Source organism: Lampris incognitus, chromosome 19 (genome assembly GCF_029633865.1).
Source record: "Lampris incognitus isolate fLamInc1 chromosome 19, fLamInc1.hap2, whole genome shotgun sequence".
Lineage (NCBI taxonomy): Eukaryota > Metazoa > Chordata > Actinopteri > Lampriformes > Lampridae > Lampris > Lampris incognitus.
In genome coordinates, this window is record NC_079229.1 from 25,455,339 (window position 1) to 25,478,434 (window position 23,096).

At 45.2% G+C, this 23,096-nt stretch overlaps 2 protein-coding genes across 2 annotated transcripts in view; both read left to right on the forward strand.

Moving 5' to 3' along the window:
• The first annotated feature begins 769 nt into the window (after window positions 1-769).
• Window positions 770-12,298, forward strand: prtfdc1a (phosphoribosyl transferase domain containing 1a). The gene is made up of 9 exons (XM_056299220.1): window positions 770-1,084; window positions 2,110-2,216; window positions 3,011-3,194; window positions 5,300-5,365; window positions 7,534-7,551; window positions 8,403-8,485; window positions 9,479-9,525; window positions 10,802-10,878; window positions 12,045-12,298. The coding sequence occupies exons 1-9, from the start codon at window positions 770-772 to the stop codon at window positions 12,090-12,092; spliced, it is 945 nt and encodes a 314-aa protein (XP_056155195.1). The 3' UTR covers window positions 12,093-12,298.
• A 5,969-nt stretch (window positions 12,299-18,267) lies between these two features.
• The window catches only part of LOC130129790 (rho GTPase-activating protein 21-like), a 107,484-nt gene continuing 102,655 nt past the window's right edge, over window positions 18,268-23,096 (forward strand). Inside the window, exons 1-2 of the mRNA XM_056299441.1 lie at window positions 18,268-18,698; window positions 19,487-19,720. Coding sequence (XP_056155416.1) covers window positions 19,646-19,720 — 75 coding nt within the window. The 5' untranslated portion in view covers window positions 18,268-18,698; window positions 19,487-19,645. The remainder of the gene's footprint in view (window positions 18,699-19,486; window positions 19,721-23,096) is intronic.

The window sequence follows — 23,096 nt, forward strand, 5'->3', positions numbered from 1 at the left end:
AGCCAATAGCTAATAGGCTTAGGAAGTTGATAGAGATTTGAAAGTTTACATGTATGTCGTACACCTCCGCTTGATAATGCTCCGCAATCCTTATGAAACTGCGCCACTAGGTGGCGCTACAGTGAATAGCTGCCAGGGAAGAGGAAAAGAGGAAGACCAAAGAGGAGGTTTATGGATGTGGTGAGGGAAGGCATGCAGGTGGCTGGTGTGACAGAGGAAGATGCAGAAGACAGGAAGAAATGGAAACGGGTGGTCCGCTGCGGCGACCCCTAACGGGAGCAGCCGAAAGTAGTAGTAGTAGACAGGTAGCTGCTATACGTGTAATTAAATAATTACAATGATAAAACATGTTTTTGTAGGAATAACAAACGGAAGAAAATAAAGAAGGAAGGAAGGACAAGGGGAAGTGTGAAGTTTTGTGTGCCTACATGTGTATTATTCAAAAAATTTTTCAAACAAAAATCCATCATGGGTGATAACCTGTACAACCAGATTTTGAACTTCTACACCAGCTCTGTCCGAAATTATCCTCAGCATATCTATGACCTGGATCCTGCCAAGCGTGGGAATGCAAAGTCTCAGTTTCGTCAAACAACCAAGCCATTTCGTGCTGACGTTGGAACTCTCTTCCATGGAGATAAGGAGGCTCTTGTCAAAACCCGTGTGCCCAGCATTCTGAGGTCCTGTCATGACAAATCCAGCTTCAGTGGGGCACTTTGGCAGAGATAAAACCTTCAGCAAAATATGTCAGCGGTATTACTGGAGAGGCATGAAGAATGATGTACAAGAATACGTGAAGGCACGTCCGAAGTGTTTCATCAGTAATCCTAAAGTCAGCGCTCTGTCACTCAACCCCATACCTGCCAAAATCTGGAGTCTGGTTGGGATTGACATTATTGGTCCTCTTCAAGAAACTACAAGTGGTAACAAGTACATTGTCGCCATAACTGACCATTTCTCCAAGTGGTCTGAAGCCTCAGCTATCCCGGACAAGAGTGCAAAGTCAGTGGCAGAGTTCCTTTACTCTGTTGTATGTCGACTAGGCTGCATGGACACCCTTATCAGTGACCAGGGTCGTGAATTTGTAAACAAAGTTATTGACTTGCTTATGGACTGTTTCTAGACAGATCACCGTATAGCCTCTACATACAATCCACAGTCAAACAGCCAAAGGGGCTTTAACCCCGGGTCTGAGTGTGGGGGGTATAATCTGGCCTAGGCGGGTGTGAAATAGCCTAGCCTAAATAATACCCCATGGTATAAACTGGACTAGCCCATAACATACCCAGGGTATAAAACAGGCTAGCCCACTTAAACCCTGGGTATAGTCTGCCCAGAGGGTATATCTTGGGCTGTTACACCGGGTCGTCCTCTGTGTGGAGTTTGCATGTTCTCCCCGTGTCTGCGTCGGTTCCCTCCGGGTGCTCTGGTTTCCTCTCACAGTCCAAAGACATGTAGGTCAGGTGAATCGGCTGTACTAAATTGTCCCTAGATGTGTGTGTGTGTGTGTATATGTATGTATATGTGCGTGTGTGTGTGTGCGCGCGCGCATGCGCGCTGGCCCTGTGATGGCCTGGCAGCCTGTCCAAGGTGTTTTCCCACCTGCTGCCCAATGACTGCTGGGATAGGCTCCAGCATCCCCGCAACCCTGAGAGCAGGATAAGCGGTTTTGATAATGGATGGATGGATGGATAGTCTTCCCACAGATCACACGTGAAGTCAAATTAACCAGCAATCCTCAATAAGTCATATAAGTTTTTTGTTTTTGTTTTGTTTTGTTTTGTTTTTTTGTGAAGAAGTATCCCTTATTCAAAAGCTTTATATAATCAGATATAACAAATTTCTGGGAATGGCATGATGGAGTCGTTGAAAGGGTACACAGGATTATAGCTATAGAAACTTAAAACCCCAATATAGTCACATTGTTGGTTCTGATCTCATGTTGTAGAACGGCAGGGTTAGTGCCACACTCCAGCAATATGCTTCCATGACACTGGGATTCAAACTGGCAAACCCAATTTTTCTGCACAATTTCGTTGCTGCACACTCAACTCTCTAACCACAGGCTACAATGCTCAAGTAGTGATAACAGCATAATCTGTATCTCAGATAGAAGACGACTGGCCAGGATACAGTCTGGACCTGTTCACCTACCCAGAACACTATCACGAAGACATTGAGAGTGTTTACATTCCTCATGGAGTAATCATGGACAGGTAACAGCAGGCAACACAACATGGTTATTGGTTTGCTTATTGTGAGAAAGAGAAGCTAAAAGTAATTACTGTTGTCTTTGAAATTAATGTTTACCTGTGCCAAACACTGATAACTTAATAAGTCGATAATGGCATTATATGTTTTGCAGTTTTCTTGGCGAAGAGTTTACATTGAGCTTCGCAAGCGAGATGAACTGTACCATAAGATAAGATGTGGCAGTTAACCGTACAACAGCGTTTTACTTGAAGATAATTTTTCTTCCAAAAAGGCACATTTGCAGTAATGATTCAAGCGCAAAAAACAAACAGTACTGTGAAACATCTACAACAAGAGGTAGATGATTATCAGAGTTCGAGTTTATTGTGGTTTTTGTGTAAACTTAACCTCATCTTCTTCGCCTGTTGAACATATGGACTGAGAGGAATGCATGTGCATCAGGACAGACAGTTAACTAGATCCACAGTCTAGACTCAGCTTAGAAGAATTCATGTACACAAACTTCATATGTGCAAATTTATATACACAAACTGGGAATAGGTATTCGCCAACATGCATGCATGTACTATGCATACATACATGCATGCATACATGCATCCATCCATTATCTATACCCAATTATTATATACCCCATGTATGTGTGTATGTACATAAACAGAGTGTAATCTTGTCACCATACCACTGTACCCTGTACCAAGTAGTAGTTGTAGTCACAGTAGTTGTAGTACCATCATTGTTACTATTGTGATCACTGTCGTTTCAAATGTTGTACTGCTCGATGCGACTGCCCCTGCAGAGTGGAGCGTTTGGCCCGCCACATCATGGATGACCTTGGGGACGATGGTGTTGTGGCGCTGTGTGTCCTGAAGGGAGGCTACAAGTTCTGCTCAGACCTGGTCGAGTTCATCAAGGTCCTCTGCCGCAACTCCAACAAGCACCTGGAGACCAGGGTGGAGTTCATCCGCTTGAAGAGCTACCAGGTGGGCGGGTCACAGTCATAAGAGCACTCACATTTAAAATAAACGGTGAGGTTACACGACTCGGTGCAACCAAGCTGTTTGCTCATTTTCCAATTTGGGTCTGAATGCGAGGAAAAACAGCACGTCAGCTGTTCCAAAGCAGCTCCTCCTTGTCGGGCTGGAAGTGACATCATGGCTGTTAGGATGCTTATGAGGCCGCCTGTCTGCCTCTCCTCTCGTCGGTATGCTGCAGCAAATTCATCTGGCCACATGGTTCTTTTTTCCCATCGCTTTTTTGATGCCAGCTTTCGTTTAATGTTCTTACCTGTTGTGTTCTTGAGTAATATCATCTCTCATGCCTTTTTTTTCATTCTCTGTAGAATAGTGTTACCTTGAAGTGTGCAAGATTTAAAAACAAAACAATTTTTTTCATGCATATTCAAAGGGCACGTGTTACAGTTTACTAACAAGGTGTTCTGCAGTTAGCACAATTTAATATAGGGCTTGTTTCTGTATCATTTGCTTTGAGAGAAATGGCCCTCATTTGCTGATGAAGCTGCATAATAATGTGAGACGGCCTCATGTGTGGTACAACGTTTGCTGACTGCTCTTGTGAGAATTTGACTTGGAGAGATTGAGAAACAGGGCTGAACGTTGCAGTATTGCATTCAATCTCATTTGGGTGCCGTTATAATCTCTTGTTGTTTTTTAACATTGATTTTTTTGTATGAGATCATTTTTATTACTCGATAGAAAATATTCAGAGAAGACCTTCAGTGTTTCTTTAGGTTCTCCAGATGTGTTATTTAATTTGTTGAAGAATTATGTTGTCGGGGCTGGTAGACTTTCAGGATGCTTGAAATCATATTGACATAATAGAGAATGCATGTCATTGTAGTTGTTTTGAGATAAGGATTGACCCGTCTTCTGTTTTATGTTTGTTGCATGAAGAATTTGTGTGGATAGACACAATAAAAATCATTTTAAAAATCACTTTATAGGAGGATAGTCTTCTTGCATGCTCAATAATCCAGATAAGGGAATCACAGAAAGTTGAATCAGTTCGTCTGAACTTCAATTAACGTTGTGTCCAGATGAACTGATTGCACTTTCTGTAATTATAGGAGAACAGTTGCAATGTGATAAATGCCAGCAGGTGTCGCTGTGTGTCATGTGAGGGAAGCGCGCTCATCCAGGACATCTCAAGGGCAATTGATTCTGGGGCTGTCCCAGGGCACAGATTATAAAACAAGCAGTTCCTCTCCATTGGACCCTCCTGTGCTATTGGACGCTGCTTTGTCATTAATCTTAAACTGAAAAGATTCTGAGCTGTATGTGAGAAGAGTATGAATTAACCTCGGGATTAATATTGCCTATCTCTCTAAATCGGCATGATGGCCAAGTGGTTGGTGAGGTTGCCCCCTCGGCTGGATAGTCTTGGGCCTGGTGGATCCTGTGTGGTCATGCCAGTAACAGTACCCTTGAGCAATTCACAACCCCCCTACCAGGGGTGCTTCACTAACAGTAACGGCAGCCACAAGGTGATGTGAGAAATCTTCATCTGGGGAGATTACGTTTGCATGATCCTCCCCCTCCTGGAATAGCCTGTTTTTATTTTATTAAGCATCACCCCAACATATTTTCCGTCAGAGACTATACAAAAAAATGTCTCACACACACTGAGGCCAGTATCTGTGATGACGTTGTTTGTCAGTCTCACTGGTCATGGTGTCATGTGAACTGCCCCTAGGGGCTCGGATTTGTCCCTTCTTCTCTTATCACAGTAATTAATTTGAAGCCACCTAATCATAACCGGAGGCCATCTTCCTGAGATGGAGAGTCCTTGGCTTTGTTTATATACAGTACAGTTGTCAAGAGGCCACATACAACAATCATATTAGTGTACTGTAATACAAATGTCATTAGCTAGTTATCAGACCATTTCTTGTAACTTCTGGCAGCGTAAAGTAAAGCAAAGCATGTTTTTTTTTTTTCAGTTTTCTTTGTCGGCGGAGCGATATTGCAGCGCTTGCTAAGCGATGGTGCATTCATAAGTGGGACTACATGGCTACACTTCTGTATTCTGTGTGAGTGAATGCAATTTCTACTTTTGGATTTGCTTTCAGAATGACCAGTCAACAGAGGACCTGCACATCGTGGGGAGCAGAGATTTGTCTTTCCTGTGTGGAAAGGTGTGTATGTGCATTGTCAAGCGTGAAACTTGTTTTAAGTACATTTGATGGTGTAAGAGAGCAGCCAGAGTTTGAAAGACACCTTCCTGGCTGCTGGCCATGAGAGAGAGCCATCAGTTCAGCTGGTGAAGGTAGACAGTAATCTCCAAAATGACTAAGGGAGGATGTGCACACACATAGTACGTATAACAACAACAAACACATACAGACATGACAAACAGTTAAAGTCTTATACGCGCACAGTTTGGAATGTGCTCATGGCCCACAGGACTCACCTCACATAGCTATATATTTGAGGTATTTTGCTCTCAACCATCCTCTGGTGCACTCCTCATGAGTGCTACTCTTGCGGTCTGCCCTTTAACAGTGTGGAAGTGAATCAGACGTTCAGAGTTGATGAGTGTTCTCTGCAAGACAGATTTGCTAGCTGTTAATCTATGTAAACTTCTGGTGAGCAGGAGTGAGGAAAGCACAGAAGACCGAAGCTACGTAATCACAATTTATTTCTCCTTATGTTATTCTCTAAGACAATTGTCAGACAGTAAATTTACACATGCAAACATGTGACTCACAATGTGTGCATGCATGTCGAAATAATAAGTCCACACAGCTAGACGTGAACAAATAAGATATCAGAATCTGCAGTTAGCTAAGACGCCATATTGGCTCAGGTCAAATAAAGGAAGACTGACCACCACCTTGCAGAACAAACCTGGGCAATTTCAGGTTAGAGTGTCGTGTGTCTTTGGGAAACGGTCCATCCTTTAAGTAAGGGAAAATGTAATCAGTTATGTAGGTGCAAACTCTCCATAAATTCACAAATGTCCAAAATATTTCTGCAGATTGTGAGTCACAGATATGGACTTGGAAGGCACTTTTCCTCCTTGTGGCACAATACTAGGTCGATTGCGGAATGAGTTATTCCTGAGTGGTGTGCAGTAATTAAATGTCAACATCATAAATGCTGTGTTGGTTTGTAAGGTGGCACGGCATACTGTTATGATTCTGTAGATCTGTAGGCATTTCTGTTAAAATATTTATGACACTGACTGGAGTCTGTGGCTTCCTATCAGTGCAACCCAGGAAGTTTTATTAGAAACTAAGAACAACTGTATTGAGGAGACTATCATTGACTTATTTTTTTTAATTTATTTTCCTTTTGCAGGCTTTTTCGGCTATATACCTCATAATATGCTATTTAAGTTTTTACTTATCAGTTTGATGTATATGAGCACGTTCCTTGAGCGTGCATATATTCATAAACCTATTGTGAATCAGATCCCATGCATTGGATACTGGCCAGCAACGTTCACCGGCATTTGCACCTGGCAGTTGCACCTCTGTTTTGCATGCTGGTTCAGTCTCTCGTTCCATTTATAACGCTCAGCTTTCCTAATCCCGGGTGTCAGCGCAGAAATTGGAGGAGTTTAGTTGGAATTTAGTGCAGCCATAAATTCTGAGCCGGAGTTGCAGGGGACACTTGATAATATAGTGGTCTGATCATGGAGAAATCTCTGTGTGTGGCCATGCTGAGAATTGTACTTTGTATTAAGAGTCCCAGAGGTGCAGTATAAATATCTTAGGTCACAAGGTAAAAAAAAAACACAGATGCATGGTTGCGGACTGACTAGCTGAATACAAGTATCCTGCAAGAGAACATATTATTCCTGCTGAGGTTAATCTCTCTTTCTGTCTCCTCCTCCGTACATGTCCGCCTCCTCCAGTTTTCCCACTGTTACATAACAGAGTTCAGGTGTGCTCTCAGAGCGCTGGCCAAGTGCCTGCATTCTTTCACATCGTTCTTACCCCGAACCGTTGAAAAACCATCCACTGGTCGCACCGTGAACCCGCCGAAAACCCAAGCCAAGGGAACGGGCAGACATTTGAAACCTCCCAGCAGAAAACGTGTATGACCCCTGGACACTTAAAGAGTGGCTGGAGACACAAACGGTCGCTCTTGGGCGAGTGAGATGTGCTGTGTTTCCTGTTGAGGCTCCGAAGACACGGCCTAGTTTGTTGCAACGGTTTATAAGAAATGTAGATATCTTGTTATTGGAGATTTCTTGACTTTATTCGACCGTGCATGGCTAGAAGTATTTGGTTGTGAATTGATGATAATGTGATATTTAACAAATGCATTTCTGTTTGTTTTTTTTCATGTTGCTAAGAATGTACTGATTGTCGAGGTAAGTGTTGTTTTTTTTCATTTATTCTGTTGAGTGAATGAGGAATGTGGTGGAGAAACACACTTAAGACTCATTAAACCTAGTTAGATTGGATTAACTCTTAAAAGTCAATTCTCCAACTGGAGTTCCGACTTGACTGACTTTTAATTTACCTCTACGATCACCTGTGTGAACGTCATCTCGCTGCTGTCGAACCTGACTTTTCAGTGTTTTCGTCTCTCTTGCCTGCGCCGATTTCTTCAGTTTTTTAATTCAAGTCGCCACGAGAAGCAAGCATTTCCTTCAGGTCAATAGCGCTGGCTTATTCGATGGTCATGTTTGCATGAACCGGTTCCACATTTTGTTTTGTTGATCTTCATGCTGTGGAGCTTGCGGAGATCACATCTTCCTTGCGCGAGAAGACAAAAAGAAAGAGGCCCTTTCTCTTCGAGATCATTTTTCAAATGCTGCAGAAGTTTCCAGGCTGATGTCAGCCATTCATAGGCGCGACATCACGAGGGCTATTTGCCACAGTCTAGATGGGAAAACAAACTTTAAGATCAAATATGGCTCATTCAGAAAGCGGTCTCCCATGGTGTGTGATATGCAGTTTTATTTTACTACGCTGTCAGATGTTGCACATATATGTTTCATTCTTACTCTAGACATTTTTAAACCAGGAACAAATTGATTATTTAGAGGACGGGGGGGTGGAGTTTCACTAGTCTGGATGAGGCCGTATTCTTTCCCTCAGCAAGACTGCATCAATGATTTGCTTTTGCATTTCTTTAAACTTTGAGGGCATTTGATGCTCACATGTCTCACATTTCCAGCCTCTCCATGTCTCCCTATCTCTCTCGCCCCACCCGCAGGCTATAGTCGACACAGGAAAAACCATGAAGGCCCTTCTGAATCATGTACAGACCTTTCAACCCAAGATGGTCAAGGTCGCAGGGTAAGTCAGTCTCTTGAGTCCTCTCTCTCTCGCTCTCTCTCTCTCTCTCTCTCTCTCTCTCTCTCTGTCTGTTTCTCTCTCTCTCACCAGGGGAAATGCCAATCATATGACAGACACACAAAGAGGATATCGTTCTTCCACAGCCTCTATCTGGTGTCCGCGGGCTGTTCCTATGCACCCCAAGACAGAAGAGATGAGATAAGCATCCGCATTTACACTTTGTTCATGCTGAATGTTTGTTCCCTTCGTTCGGCCGAAATATTTATTTATTTATTTATTTATTTATTTATTTATTTGCGTGATTGTGTAACATAAGCCAAGCAGAGGGAGGTTCCTCATTTCCTTATACTTCTGATTGAAAGAGATTCCTCAATTCTTGTCCCCGTTCAGGGCAAATATTTGAGGCTTTTGTAATCCTGTGCCCTACTTGGGCTGCATGGTGTATTTGACAAGTTGTGTTGCAACATGAAATGTCTACCACTTGGAAAAAAACTGGGAAAGAAATTGTGAAACCCACTCCCACAAAACGATGGACAGCACCAAACTCAAACAAATATGGTTCTAATCAAAGAAATGTGTGTGTGTGTGTGTGTGTGTGTTCAAGTGTTACGTTAACAAACAAACAAACAAACAAACAAACAAAAAAACCTGTACAACTGATACAAAAACCTATACAACTATTTGATGATGAAACTCGGGTGATGTAGGTCAGGGTAGGACCCGTGCCTGTAATGCAGGTTAGTTGGTGAAACGGGCCGTGGCAGGTTGAGCAATGAACTGGCTGATGTCACTGACTTAAACAGTGTGCACTAACGTGACTTTGCTCAAGTTCGCAACAGCCACCACGGCGTGTCATAATGCGCGTAATCAGGTTTGGTGTAAAAGGGTCCCACACGGGTCAGCCCCGTGTCAGGGAGCACACGTTGAACTCGGGTCCTTGGCTTAAAAGGGGTGTTAATGTCAGTGGTGGAATTACTGTGATGTGTGTTTCAGGCTGCTGGTGAAAAGGGTCCCAAACATGGCGGAGAGCCTCACAGACTGTAAGTGCCACAGCTTATATTGTCAACCATTCCCTCTATTTCACCGAGGCTTTATCATCCTCAACATCCCGTCTAAGGACAGGATGTTGTGTTGCTGTTAAGCCCACTGAGGCAAATTTGTAATTTGTGATATTGGGTTATATAAATAAAATTGATTTGATTTGATTTGATCCTCCGAAAAGAATGAAGTCGTGTATGTTCTTTCTCAAAGACAAACGTGGCCATGGAGCAAACGACAGGTTAAACTTTTTGTGCCACACCAGGTGCGTTGGGGCGGTTATTTATCAAAGGAATTTGCACCTAAGGTGATATTATTGACCCAGTGAACTCGTCCTGAAAGTGTTGAAAGCTGCACTCCCAGAGCGCTGGCATGCAAAGTTGAATGAATCAAAGTGGGTGCTAACAAGCAGATATTGCAGAGCCAGCTAAAAGTCAGGTTTGAGCCACGTCTTATTTGTTTGACGGTGGGAAGGTGCTGACACAACAGCACTGACAACTTGGCGTCATTTTCAATCGGTCTCTCGGATTTCAAGTTGTCCAACACAAGTGCAATTATGAGGGTGTCCAAGTTAAACAGACATTTTTTTGGGGGGGGTTTCTCCCTTTTTCTCCCCAATTGTACCCGGCCAATTACCCCACTCTTCCGAGCCATCCCGGTCACTGCTCCACCCCCTCTGCTGATCCGGGGAGGGCTGCAGACTACCACATGCCTCCTCCGATACATGTGGAGTCACCAGCTGCTTCTTTTCACCTGACAGCGAGGAGTTTCACTAGGGGGACGTAGCGTGTGGAAGGATCACGCTGTTCTCCCCAGTTCCCCCTTCCCCCCAAACAGGCACCCGACTGACCAAAGGAGGCGCTAGTGCAGCAACCAGGACACATACCCACATCCGGCTTCCCACCTGCAGACACGGCCAATTGTGTCTGTAGGACGCCCGACCAAGCCGGAGGTAACACGGGGATTTGAACCGGCGATCCCTGTGTTGGTAGGCAACGGAATAGGCCACCACGCTACTTGGACACCCTAGAAATGACAATCTTCAGGACTGTAGCTTCAATCAAAATATCAAAAGATTTTCTCAGTGTCCTCAACCAGTTCAACTCTGTCCATATTTATTATACTTTATATTGCAGTTTCACAGACTTTAATAATAAAGTAAATAAAGAAAAATACAAATTTTTGTCCGAATGATGTGGCCCAGGTTTTCGAGCTCTCAGACTGAGTCATCACTCCGCACATTATTCTCAGTTGATGCATCTGTGTTTTCCTTGACAGATGTTGGATTCGAAATCCCAAATCGCTTTGTCGTTGGCTACGCCTTGGACTATAACGAGTATTTCCGTGACCTGAATGTGAGTTGAGTCTTCCTTGGCGGCTGCACTGCACTTGACCTTTTGAAGAGCTACGTGAAAGGGATGAGCGAGATGGGAGGGAAGGGTAAACACTGTGTATCATAAAGGCACACATGTCCCTGTGAAACCTAAACTCACCCAACAGGTATCCTCCCAGCCAAGGAGGCTTTGCATTGCAGGCAAATCAACTCAGATTGGTTACCCATTCTGTGTATGTGTGTGTGTAAGAGAGAGAGAGAGAGAAAGAGACCTGGGTGGGTGGGTGTATGTACAGAGATATGTTGCGTGTGGGATAAGTTGTATGTGGCTTGTTGACGTGGCTATTGTTTGCACACGTGTGTGCGCCTGTGTCTTTGTTGAGCCCATAACACGGTACCTCGCTGTAGCGCTCCATGCATGTTAGGCTGAACTGGATAAGTGCATACCTATGTGAAGTGCGGTCCACATCTCTGTGAAGACTTGGCCTCAAGTCTGTCTCTGAGTCATGTGAGACATTGGGCCCAGACTGATTTTCCACAGCTGTGTGTGTGCGTGTGTGGTGGGGGTGGGGGGTTGTGTGCATGCATTTGTGTAGACATCACATACCCTATGTGAGTGCAGTTGTGTGCATCTCATTGTCTCCGGGAACTTTTTTTCTTTGTGGTATTTAATACAGCAATTGGAAAGAGGGTGACCAGTGGAATGTGAGGGTCTGGCTATCTGGATCTGGCAGACCCAAGACTACCACCCACCCCCTCTCTTATTTCTGAGCTCTTTGTCTTGTACATGTTAAATAACGCCCCCCCCCCCCCGTTACATACACACTCAAAGTTAAATCAGTAGAAATATCTATCTAAGACATCTATTAATCAATGTCACATCTTTAGAGATGAACTCTACATCCTTCAGAATATGGTTAGGTTCCTCCTTCCAAGTTTGGTATGAATATCACAACCCAGCGGATCTTCCAGCCACGCGGGATGATAAAATATTGTCAACACGTATAAAACATAGTCGTCTCTACTTTACTGTTTCAGTGTCGGAGGCAAAACCGGGCTGACTAGTTCCCTGGGTTTGGTGAAGAACTGAAGCATATTTCATTGGCTCTCTTTAAAGGTTTGACAGGCTGTTATCATGATTTAAGAGACTCACACAAGGCACTCTCTCGTTTTCTCTCCCTCCCCCAGCATATCTGTGTCATCAGCGAGATTGGGAAGATGAAGTACAAGGTTTGAGCAGAATTCAAAGCCTGATCTACGCTCAGCAAGAAAAGTGCCTTCTCACCCCCCCCCCACCCCCCAGCTCGCTGAGGGGAAGTTTGGTTTTGTTTGTTTTGCAGTACAATGCAACCTCACCATGTGTGCCCCCTGCCAAAAACAATGTCCCGCGGTTGGTCTTGCCATGTATTTCCCATAACACTCACTCTTTGCACTGCCTCTGTTTACATGAACCAAGCGCCGCAGTCACAATAGGAAATTTTCTTTGTACATGTAAGTTTTGACTTTTTTTTGTTTGTTTTTGTACAACTGTTGCTGTCAATCTCAAGCTATTTACAGCGGAAGGCTGTTTTAAGCTAAACAGGCTTAAGTCTGCTTAAATAATCACTTCCTAAATGGCCTTTTTAGATACTCATAGAATCCTATGAAATATAAAAAAAAAAGAGGATACGGTGCCTTCTCTTTCTCGTTACCCTTTTTCGTTTGTCCTTGCAATGAAGAAAACAGGCATCAAAGGAAGAGACGGTGTCCAACTGGAGGAGGAAATTGGTGACAGATGGAGCGAGCTTCTGGGCGCTGGCATCACTGTGGCCATTCTGACTCATGGAAAACAGAGTGGGAGCAGCGGCCAGACTCAAAGGTGTCCACTCACCACCACACAGCATCCATCTGTCCTCAGCCTGCAGCCAGCCATCAGCCCGGTGATGACAGATAGTCATGACGCATATGATAACATTACACGAATGTTCTTCAGAACAGTTTGTCAACGTTTTAATTATGATTGTGTACTTCTTAGGTGCTCTCTTTTTACATTTATATGAGTAAAGTTTTTTTTTTCCAAAGAACTTTTTCTCCCCCCCCCCCCACCTCTTATTTCATTGTAAAAGGAAATCGACCCCTGACAAGGAATCCATCTTTATATCTAGGATCTGGATTAAAAGAAAAAAGAAAGGCCTGAAATGATTTTAAAGGGGTTTTTTTTTCTTCAGAAAGTCAGATTTAGTGAGTTATAAGTCTTTGAAGATTGCGGTGTGGAACACGTTGAAATGAACTGAAGCATTGCATCTGATGTGATGACTGCAATGCATTACTGTTAGTTTCTGGCACAAGGGCGACAGTTACCAAAGGGCAGAAACTTATGCTAGTAGCAAAGATACGGTCTGATATAACTGCAACACACACACAGACACAAACACACAAAATTAACATGGGGATGTGTTGCCGTCTTGGGGTCAGTAAGAGTCATTTGTGCGTTTCAGCAAACCACATCATGCTTCACTTCACCCAGCATGCACTTGGGGAATGTTATCATGCCGCTATGCACGCTTGCCTCTTAATCACCTGAAAATCTAAACAGCCGTCACGTCATATAACATGCACACATGCCCGCACACGTGTGCCCACATGCGGCGCTCTACGACTGTGGAAAATCTTTGTTTTCTGGTGAGTCGCCATTACTGTGGGAAAGTTATTGTTACGCTGAAAGATGGTGAAATAGCAGCTTTCCAACTTACCCGAAGCCACTCAACATCTCGCAGGTATTTCAAGGGTTTGTAACTTCACCCTGTCACCTTTGACCTTTTCCAGCGGCCCATGCACAGACCACCACAGTGTGCAGTGACTGACAGCATGTCATTGTTAAGATAAAGACAAATCAAAACAATCCAAAAAAAAAGGCCAGGCCCTCTGTCATACAAATTCAATAAACCGTGTGCTTAACCTGCTACCTTTTATGTCTTCAAATCAAACGGTACAGGTTGTATGTGCTCACCACATCTGAGAAACCAACTCCGATGGGAAAGCTAATGGCCGGACAACAGCCACCAGTGTCTCTCACAGATGAATGACCTGCTGAAGTAGTCCCTGTCTGGGTAAGACAAGGGCCAGCAAACAGAAAAGAATGAGAGGTTTGAAGAATTCAGACTGTGTTGAGTGGTGCAAATGTGCTCGGGTTTCACCGCCGTAGCTAGCTGCAACAGCGGAGCGGCAAAGTAAACACCGGTCTCCCATTTAGGCATCTCAGGCCTTATCCAGATGAACTTGCTAAGGAGTGTGACGGTAGCTTCAACTCTCAGGTCACGCAAACCTACAAGCAAACCGAATCAGGACAGCAAGGTCCGAGCCCCAGATGTCCTTATGATAATATCACCCTTGACCACCAGGGTAGAACAACACAGAGAAGAAATGCTAGGGAATAGGTTTTGTTTTTTGTTTTGCTCCACCCCCCATTTTTTTTCTCCCTGATTGTACTTGGCTAATTATCCTATTTTTCAAGCCGTCCAGGTCGCTGCTCCACCCGCTCTGCTGATCCGGGGAGGGCTGCAGACTACCACCAGCCTCCTCCGATACATGTGGAGTCTCCAGCCCCTTCTTTTCACCTGACAGTGAGGAGTTTCCCCAGGGGGACATATTGTGTGGGAGGATCACACTATTCCCCCCAGTTCCCTCTCCCCCGAACAGGCAACCAGAGGAGGTGCTAGTGCAGCGACCAGGCATGGCGCTGGACCAGGCCCGACCAAGCCGGAGGTAACACGGGGATTCGAACCGGCCAGGGAAGAGTTTTAATAAGTTCTGAGAGGAAAGATGGAGGGATTATTTTTTTATTTTTTTTACAGAATGAGAGATATCATTTTATGCGAATGGTTCAGGTGAGGAACTTTAGCACTCGGGTGGTTATACATCATGCTGACTTGTTAGCAGGTTGTACCCTCCCCTCCACAAAGAAAAAAAATTACACAGTATTTTGGGTCGTCCCAGCTATGCAGAATGAGCCACAGAGACTCATCATATCTCAGGCTGCAACCCAACGTCTCCTTATCACAAAGCACCGCCATTTGGCGACGTTCACGTATCACATATCTGTTGTAATGGCCACTCCACAGATACACGCACCTCCCTGGGAACCCAAAGGCCAATTGTCCTTCACCCTTGATGCGGGATTTGGTGAGCGCTAAAAAAGGGACAGAAAGCCTTTCTAGGGTTCCCATGCTGGGGCTTTGTGCAGCTCTGTCAAGGGAACAGAGGATGGGGGCCGACCACAGAAAGTAGGCTACAGGTAGACTGCGTTCCGCACAAAGGGAACAAAACCGGAATTGTGCTCATGAATGGCCACACATGTGCACGTTTGACATATGAAGCCTGCATTTAAACCGAGCAGTAGGATTTGATTTCAGATCACCAGGACAACAGATAAAACGTGTTTACTCCCTGAACCCATTATTTCATTGTCCGGCCTGGGAGATCGGGCCACCCCTGGGGTCCACCCCCACTGTATTACTGCACCGGGTCTGTTCACATCACACGAATCGCTGCTCTCGATGCGTTTGCCTGTTCTGTTCACATGAGTCGCGGCATATGAGATGAATAACACATCTGAGTTCACCTCACCTAAAACTCAGTCACACACAACGACGACGCCGTTATTCAGTAAGGAAAACAGGAAGGCGGCTAAATTGTGACTCCCGGTGGGTGTGGACCATTAAGCAACCAACCACCAGTACAGATGAATATCCGTTATATCTGTGGGATAGTGTTATTTAATATATTCTTCCATACTTTCCTTTTATAACGTCAACCAGTTTGACAGTACTTCCGTTGATTCTGGGAACTATTGTGAAAATAAAAATGTTGGTTGGTGGGTTTGTCCTCAATAACAGCCCTTCTCTTATCCCAAGGTGGAGAAACTTTACAACAGTACTTAGCTGACACATCTTAGTCCAATAATAGGCTATGCGCCTCTGTACACCGTGTTCCTATTAGTGGCGGCCAGAGGGCTTGACTGATTGATTGCTACTGGGTTTCATCCAATTATCAAATTTAGTGCCAGATCCATTCATGCAACCTGCAGTGAGACTGACTTTTAGGCACCCGCTGATGAAAAACTGCAAGAGGAATTTGTCTTTGACAAATCATTTTCTCTTTGGATGTAATGTACCATTGTGAACCTGTTTCACACACTCGGCATGAGGTAGCGTGGATTCATGTCCACCTTTCCCTATCCTGACACTACCGGGCTTTGAACTCATGCTTCATGTGATGTCCTAATCCAGCCAAACATTTGCTGCCATGAGAGACCTTGTAATCTCTCTCCTGCTGACTGTTCGACTCACTTGGATTCTGCAACTGGGCAGTTTGCACGGTTGGTGTAAAGAGGACATTGTCAGTAACGCAGCCTAACTGTTACAAGTCCAAGCCACTTCAGCAAAACTGCATCCATGGCTAGAAATTAGCCTCAGCAAGCTCTATGACGACAAGGGAATCCCCACACCCTCTATAAAAAACAACTAACAAACACAAAAAAAGATACACATGACATCACAAAGTAATCCTTACATAACATCTGAAGAGCTGATGTATCCAGCCATTAGGGGGAACCTAATGTCTTAATCAATCTGGTAGCACTAAGAAAGAAGAGAGCCGCATTTAACCCATCCTATTGTGTAGGAGCAGTGGGCAGCTGCAGCGCCCGGGGACCAACCCCACTTTTTCTTTCCATTGCCTTGGTCAGGAGCACAGACAGGAGTGTTAACCCTAACATGCATGTCTTTTTGATGGTTGGAGGGAACCGGAGCACCCGGAGGAAACCCACACAGACACGGGGGGGGGGGGGGGACATGCAAACTCCACACAGAAAGGACCAGGGACAGCCTGGGGTTTGAACCCAGGACCTTCTTGCTGTGAGACAACAATGCTAACCACTGGGCCACCGTGCTGCCCAGTGATAGCACTAAGTGTAGATTCTATCTATCTATCCATCCATCCATCATCTATATACCCACCCACCCACCCATCCATCCATCAGCTATCTATCTAGATGAATAGATCAATAAATGGAAAGAGAGGAAGAGATAGGGTTGTTTTTCAGTGAAACAGTGCACCATATGTGTTCCCTATTTCCCTGAAGAAATAACACGTTCTGTTTAACTTTGTCCTTCACAGAGCACCATTGCATTGCATCCAGCTCTGTTTCGGCTTGTTACAGTATTATGCATTCAGGAGAAAATGTTGTTGCACTAACTCTAGTAGGCTAAACGATTTTTGGAAATGAGCCCCAGCGATGATCTCTGTTGGCTGTTATTGGACGAGCCAGTAAATTTTAGTGCTCCAAACAGTTTTACAGTTTGCTTATAATTGGTTTTCTTTTCTTTTTTTCTTCTTTTTTTTTATCAGACAAAGTTCAAACATTTGGAGACAGGTTATTTGGTGTTTCTAAGGGAAAACAGCTGTGTTTCCAGTGTTGCCGTAAACTTGTCATTAACAGCTTTATAGCCGATGCACTCACTTCATCCACTGGATATGATCCTGGTGTATGAATAATAAAATAATCCACTGTAGCCAAGCTGGGTTCGATCGATAAAAGCATCAAAATGAATATGGAACTCTTATTTGCTGTCACATTATGCATATCCCTCTTAAATCAAGCCATCTAAAGTCTCCATTGTCTGGATGAGGGTGCACCAGCTCTTTAGACAATAGCCTCCCTCTGAAGCCAGGGAGACCTCGCAACAGAATAGGTCAAAAGACCATTGTCCCATCCTCCATTGTGCTGTCTGAGTGGCCTGCAAACAGAACACTGTCAGCCTTTGTCTCTGTCAGATCAGCTAGGGAGTCTTTTTCATACATCGCAGAGTCCCATGCGGCTGCCATGCCCTACATGTCACCATAATAAAGTTAAGGAGCTATAAAGGACGTTTGCTCTGATAGCTGATAATAGATCAGCGAATGTGTTACCAACCGAACACTTGGAAAAGATGCGCAAACCCAGGGCTTCCCATGCCCCCCTTACAATGTGGTCTCCCTGCACTTCTGCTTGATCATCTCGGGGTCTGTAAACCAGTTGGCTGGATTTGGGGGATATGTAGAGCAACGAGGATGTTTGTTTGTTTGTTTGTTTTGACTGTGCGTGATTGCGTCATTACTATGCCAACCATTTCCGTGCCCTTTGAACCAGTCTGCTCAGGACGCAGAACGGATACGCGTCCGCGCGCTGCGGTGTGAAACGATGTTTATTTGTGTCCGGTCCTCAGCGTGGTCCTGAGCGGACCAGTATCGACCAGCCTCGTCACTTCATTAGGCGTGTTACGTAAGAACGTGGCCAGTTGGCTGGGTTTAAAATACAAATTTAAATGACCACTCTGATTGGACAAGCGCCCCGAGGGACAGCAGAGGGCGGGGCTTAGGCGGAATCGGAGATTCGTCCATCTAGTCTGGCTCGTCGCGCCGCCAACTGTGTCCGAGATAGGAAAGGCTTTCTTGGGAAAAAGAAAAAAAAATCATTTGCCCAAATATCGTGGAAGTGAAACAAGAAATCGGACGACATGAAGGAACTCCCGGGTTTTCGCTTTTTCGGCGGGTTCTCGCAAAGAAATCCATCCTCAGCGGGTGTTCGCCGTGTTTCCCGAGTGTGTTTCTCCTAACAACAGGTAGCAAAAAGCGTTTTCCAGCCAGCGTAGCTCAGGAGGACGCGCAGACCTCCTCCTCCTCCCCGCCCTGTGGGCTTCTGACAGTTTCGCTTCTGTTTCGGCAAGACGAAGAAGGCTTTACGAAAAACCGACATCCTTTCTCCCAGAAACATGGACGGCGTACGTTTTCGCACTTCGGGGGTTTTCTGGGAATCCGTGACAGGTAGGTTGAAAGCCCGATAATGTTAGCGGCAACCTGTCGTCTGCTTGAACGCGGTTGGTAAGGAAACCCGCTCGCGTTTACGTTTGGGGAGAGGGGAGGAAAACAACAACAGCAGCAGCAGCAGCAACACGCGAACAGAGCGACCCGTTGTGTTTTGTCCACAGGTCTGAGGACGTTTGCTTATCGTAGTTTTCTGGTTATATGTGGCGTTTGGCTCGGCTCACGGTGGCTGGTGTCGCCTTGACGTCCCTCAGCCGTTGAAGCTCAGACGGCTCGTGAAAGCACTCCCGGGCTTCAGTTACACACGCCGGCTCGCTAATTTCACACGTATACGGTGTTTATCGTGCAGCCGTTACGATATTTGCCGACTATAGGTGAGTTCTCGCCCACCCTACACATTTCTCACGCCTGCCTCCGTAGGGACGCCAGAACCCCCCGCGCGCGCGCGAGCCGAGACGCGGTTTCACTCCTAGTCGAGAAAGCGCTCTCGTTCGTTTAGAATTAGGCATCTTCATGAACCAAGTAGAGCCTCGATAGTACGCGCGTCCTTCGGTAACTTTGGCTTCTCTTGGAAAAAGCCCTTGCTCCAACAATATGTAAAAAAGAGCTGGTGAAGCGTGTATTGAAGCGGAGCAGGGCTAAAGTTGTCGTTTTACTACTGGGATTAGCTCGTGCGTCCCACTCGCACGGGCGACCCGCGTGGGGCCGGGGGGGGGGGTGAGAGAATAGATCACTTTGCCTCGTGCCCCTTTTTCCTTCGGTAACGTTGCAACTTGTGTCCGCTTTAGATCGTAACCCATAAACGGACATGAAGAAGGAGGACGGCGTGGATTAGGTCTATTTCCTGAACGCCGCGGATGGACGCAGCACCGCTCGGTTTTGGCATCCCGCTTCCCCTCGATGTGGGCTCTACAGGACTTCTTCTCCCTGTGGTTTGAAATGAAATAATGGCGACACGTTGGACTGATCCGCCGCAGGACAACGAGGAGAGCCAACACGGAGCCGTATCTCCATCTTGCGAGGTGAGTCAGTGGGCGTAGATGGGGGGTGGGAAAAGCTTGTCGGACAGAGTGTTCGTTTCTGAGGACGCGTGCTGTTGGCGGTTCTGTTCATTCAGCTGACCTGACGGCTCTCGATTCTGTTCCGTTTTGCTGCCTTATTTCCGTGACTGTACCCCAGGCATGCTGTTTGGACCATACATGATTATTGATGGTAGTCAGATTAGACAGCACTCGGGGGGGGGGGGGGGGCAAAAAAGTTGTTTGACCTTGAGATAAAACGTGTCAAATGTTATGCCAGACTTTCACAGTATGCTTATTTAAAATCCCCCCCCTCACAATTGCAGCTGTGCCGTTTGTTTAAGTCCTATTTAAAGTGAGGGAAGTAGCTGGGAGTGCAAGCTGGCTTTCATCTGTCTACTGTCTCTCTAAATCTGTCGTTACTGTCAACTAGACACGTTTGCAACGATCAGGAGAACCTGCTTCTGCAGGATGTCATTGGTCTCTGACAGCATTGAATTCAAACAGAATAGTCTGGCACAGTTGCTTAGCAAAGGGTGTTCAGCATGGAGAAAATGAGCGTTGCTGAGGGCAGCACATCACACCTGCCAGTGTAAGGAGTGAGCTTTTGTTTTTCCTCTGACAAACGTCTGTGGGCAAACAGCACAAAAACAGAAATGTATATTTGTCGTACTAATCTTGCCAGGCCTTTTCTGACTCTGCATGCCAAACCCAGATAAATGGCACATTCCAAACCACATCCGTTTGCCCCGCTAGCCCCCCGAGGCACACTGGCTTCTGAGGTTACATCATCGTTATTGTCATCATCATCCAAGCCTGGCTTGATATGTCATAACAGCATAGTGGCGGTGGCATGTTTTGGATTAACTCATCGTCAGAAAATGGTAACAGTGCTGTGTGTGTTGTAATCCTCTTACCAACTCAGAACCAGTTGAGGATGAACGACATAAATCTTTTGGAATGGGTGAGGGGAAGGCCCTAACTGTGCCATGTTTATGGTATGACTGATGACATCTGTAGATGTGCAGTGCACAGGTGTCCTGCATGGAGAGTGTAGAGGTAATGATAATGTGTGGCTAAAGGATTTGTTCCGAAGTCAGTGATAATGAAAAAGTAGGAGTTGGTCCTTCATCCTCTTCAGCATTCAGTACATTGAAACATCTACATTATCAAAATTGTTTGTTGCTTTTAAATGAGATTTTCCACTGCCTAAGTGAGACATTGTTTTGATCTCAGCAAGAGCTACATGGTTTGGCAGAATATAAGCGATAGTAGAGAATTGAAAAGGCAGTTTTCATTGAAAAAAAAACTTTCTATTCACTCTTTTTTTTAAACTTTGTAGAATTTATAAATTCCCATTTAGTACTTGTTGGATGTCATACACTGGTGAGCCAAAACATTAAGACCACCTGCCTAATAGGGCTGCACAAAAATCTATACAGCTCAGTATTGCAATATTTTTTCACAATACTTTATCAATTTTCCAGCCCATAGTATTGATGCATTAAAATTATGTTTTAAATGGATTTCAGCTCAGTGTGTTCAGTGACAATAAGAATACTTAAATGTACACTTTATTTTATGATGTTATAGCATCTACATTGCAGTTGAGTTCAGTTTGTTCTGTGACACAAGAATACTTAATATGCACATTTTTATTTTCATATGATATGGCATCGGCATTTCAGGTCAGTGTGTTAGGTGACACAGTAAGAATGCTTAATATGCACACTTTATTTTCATAAGATGTTATGGCATCTACATGTCAGTTCCGTGACACAGTGTGGACTGTGCAATCCAAATACTGTTCTAATAAAGTGGAATGGAAAAACAAAATTTCCTCCTTTTTCTGCCCAATTGCACCCGGCCAATTACACCACTCTTCCGAGCTGTCCCGATCATTGCTGCACCCCTTCTGCCGAGCTGGGGAGGGCTGCAGACTACCACATCCGATACATGTGGAGTTGCCAGCCGCTTCTTTCACCTGACAGTGAGGAGTTTTGCCACAGGGACATAGCACATGAGAGGATCACGCTGTTCCCCTCCCCCTGAACAGGCGCCCGCCAGACCAGAGGCGGCGCTAGTGCAGCAACCAGGACACATACCTAGACACGGCCAATTGTGTCTTTAGGGACGCTTGACCAAGCCAGAGCTAACACAGGGATTCAAACCGGTGATCCCCGTGTTGGTAGGCAACGGAATAGACCGCTACGCTACCCAGACGCCCTGGAATGGAAATTTTAAATTAAGTAGTTTTGACTCAATTTGTCTTCTGAGTTATCAAAGTATATTATGATGTAAATATTAAACTACCCAGGTGGTACACAGCAAGTTGTATTTTAAGCTATGTTTTCAAATTTAAAAAAATTATGTAGAGTATGCAATGTATCACAATATGCATCCTATGGCAATATGCATCGTATCGCAATATGCATCGTGATACGTACCGTATCATGAGGTTCTTGCCAATACCCAGCCTTACTGCTTAATATGTTGTTGGTCCACCATGTGCCGCCAAAACAGCACCGACCCACCGAGGCATGGACTCTACAAGACCCCTGGAGGTGTCCTTTGGTATCTGGCACCAAAATATTAGCAGCAGATCTTTCAAGTCCTATAAGTTGTGAGGTGGAGCCACCCTGGAATCAGACATGTCACTCTTGCACATCCCACAGATGCTCAATAAGATTGAGAGATGGAGAATCTGGAGGCTAGGGTAACACCTTGAACACTTCATCATGTTCCTCAAACTATTCCTGAACAATGTGTGCAGTGTGGCAGGGTGCATTATCCTGCTGAAAGAGTCCACTGCCATAAGGGAATACCATTTCCATGAAGGGGTGTACCTGGTCTGCAACGATGTTTAGGTAGATGGCATGTGTCAAATTGACGTCCACATGAATGGCCGGACCCATGGTTTCCCAGAAGAACCTTTTCCAGAGCATCACACTCCCTCCACCAGCTTGTTGTCTTCCCACAGTGCATCCTGGTGCCATCACTGGACTAGGCAAATTTGTTCCGCTGCTCCAAGGTCCAGTACCTATGCTTGCGTGCCTATTGTAGGCGCTTTTGAAGGTTAACAGGGGTCATCATGGGTACTCTTGACTGGTCTGCGGCTACGCAGCCCTATACACAGCAGGGTGCGATGCAGTGTGTTGTGACAGATTCCTCTCGTAACCATCATTTAAATTTTCTGTGACTTGTGCCACACTAGACCTTCTGTCGGTTCAGACCAGACAGGATAGCCTTCGTTGCCCTCGTGCATTGATGAGCCTTGAGCGCCCAACACCCTGTCGCCGGTTTGTCCCTCCTTGGATCACTATCGATATGTACTCACCACTGCTGACCAGGAGCACCCCACAAACCTTGCCATTTCAGA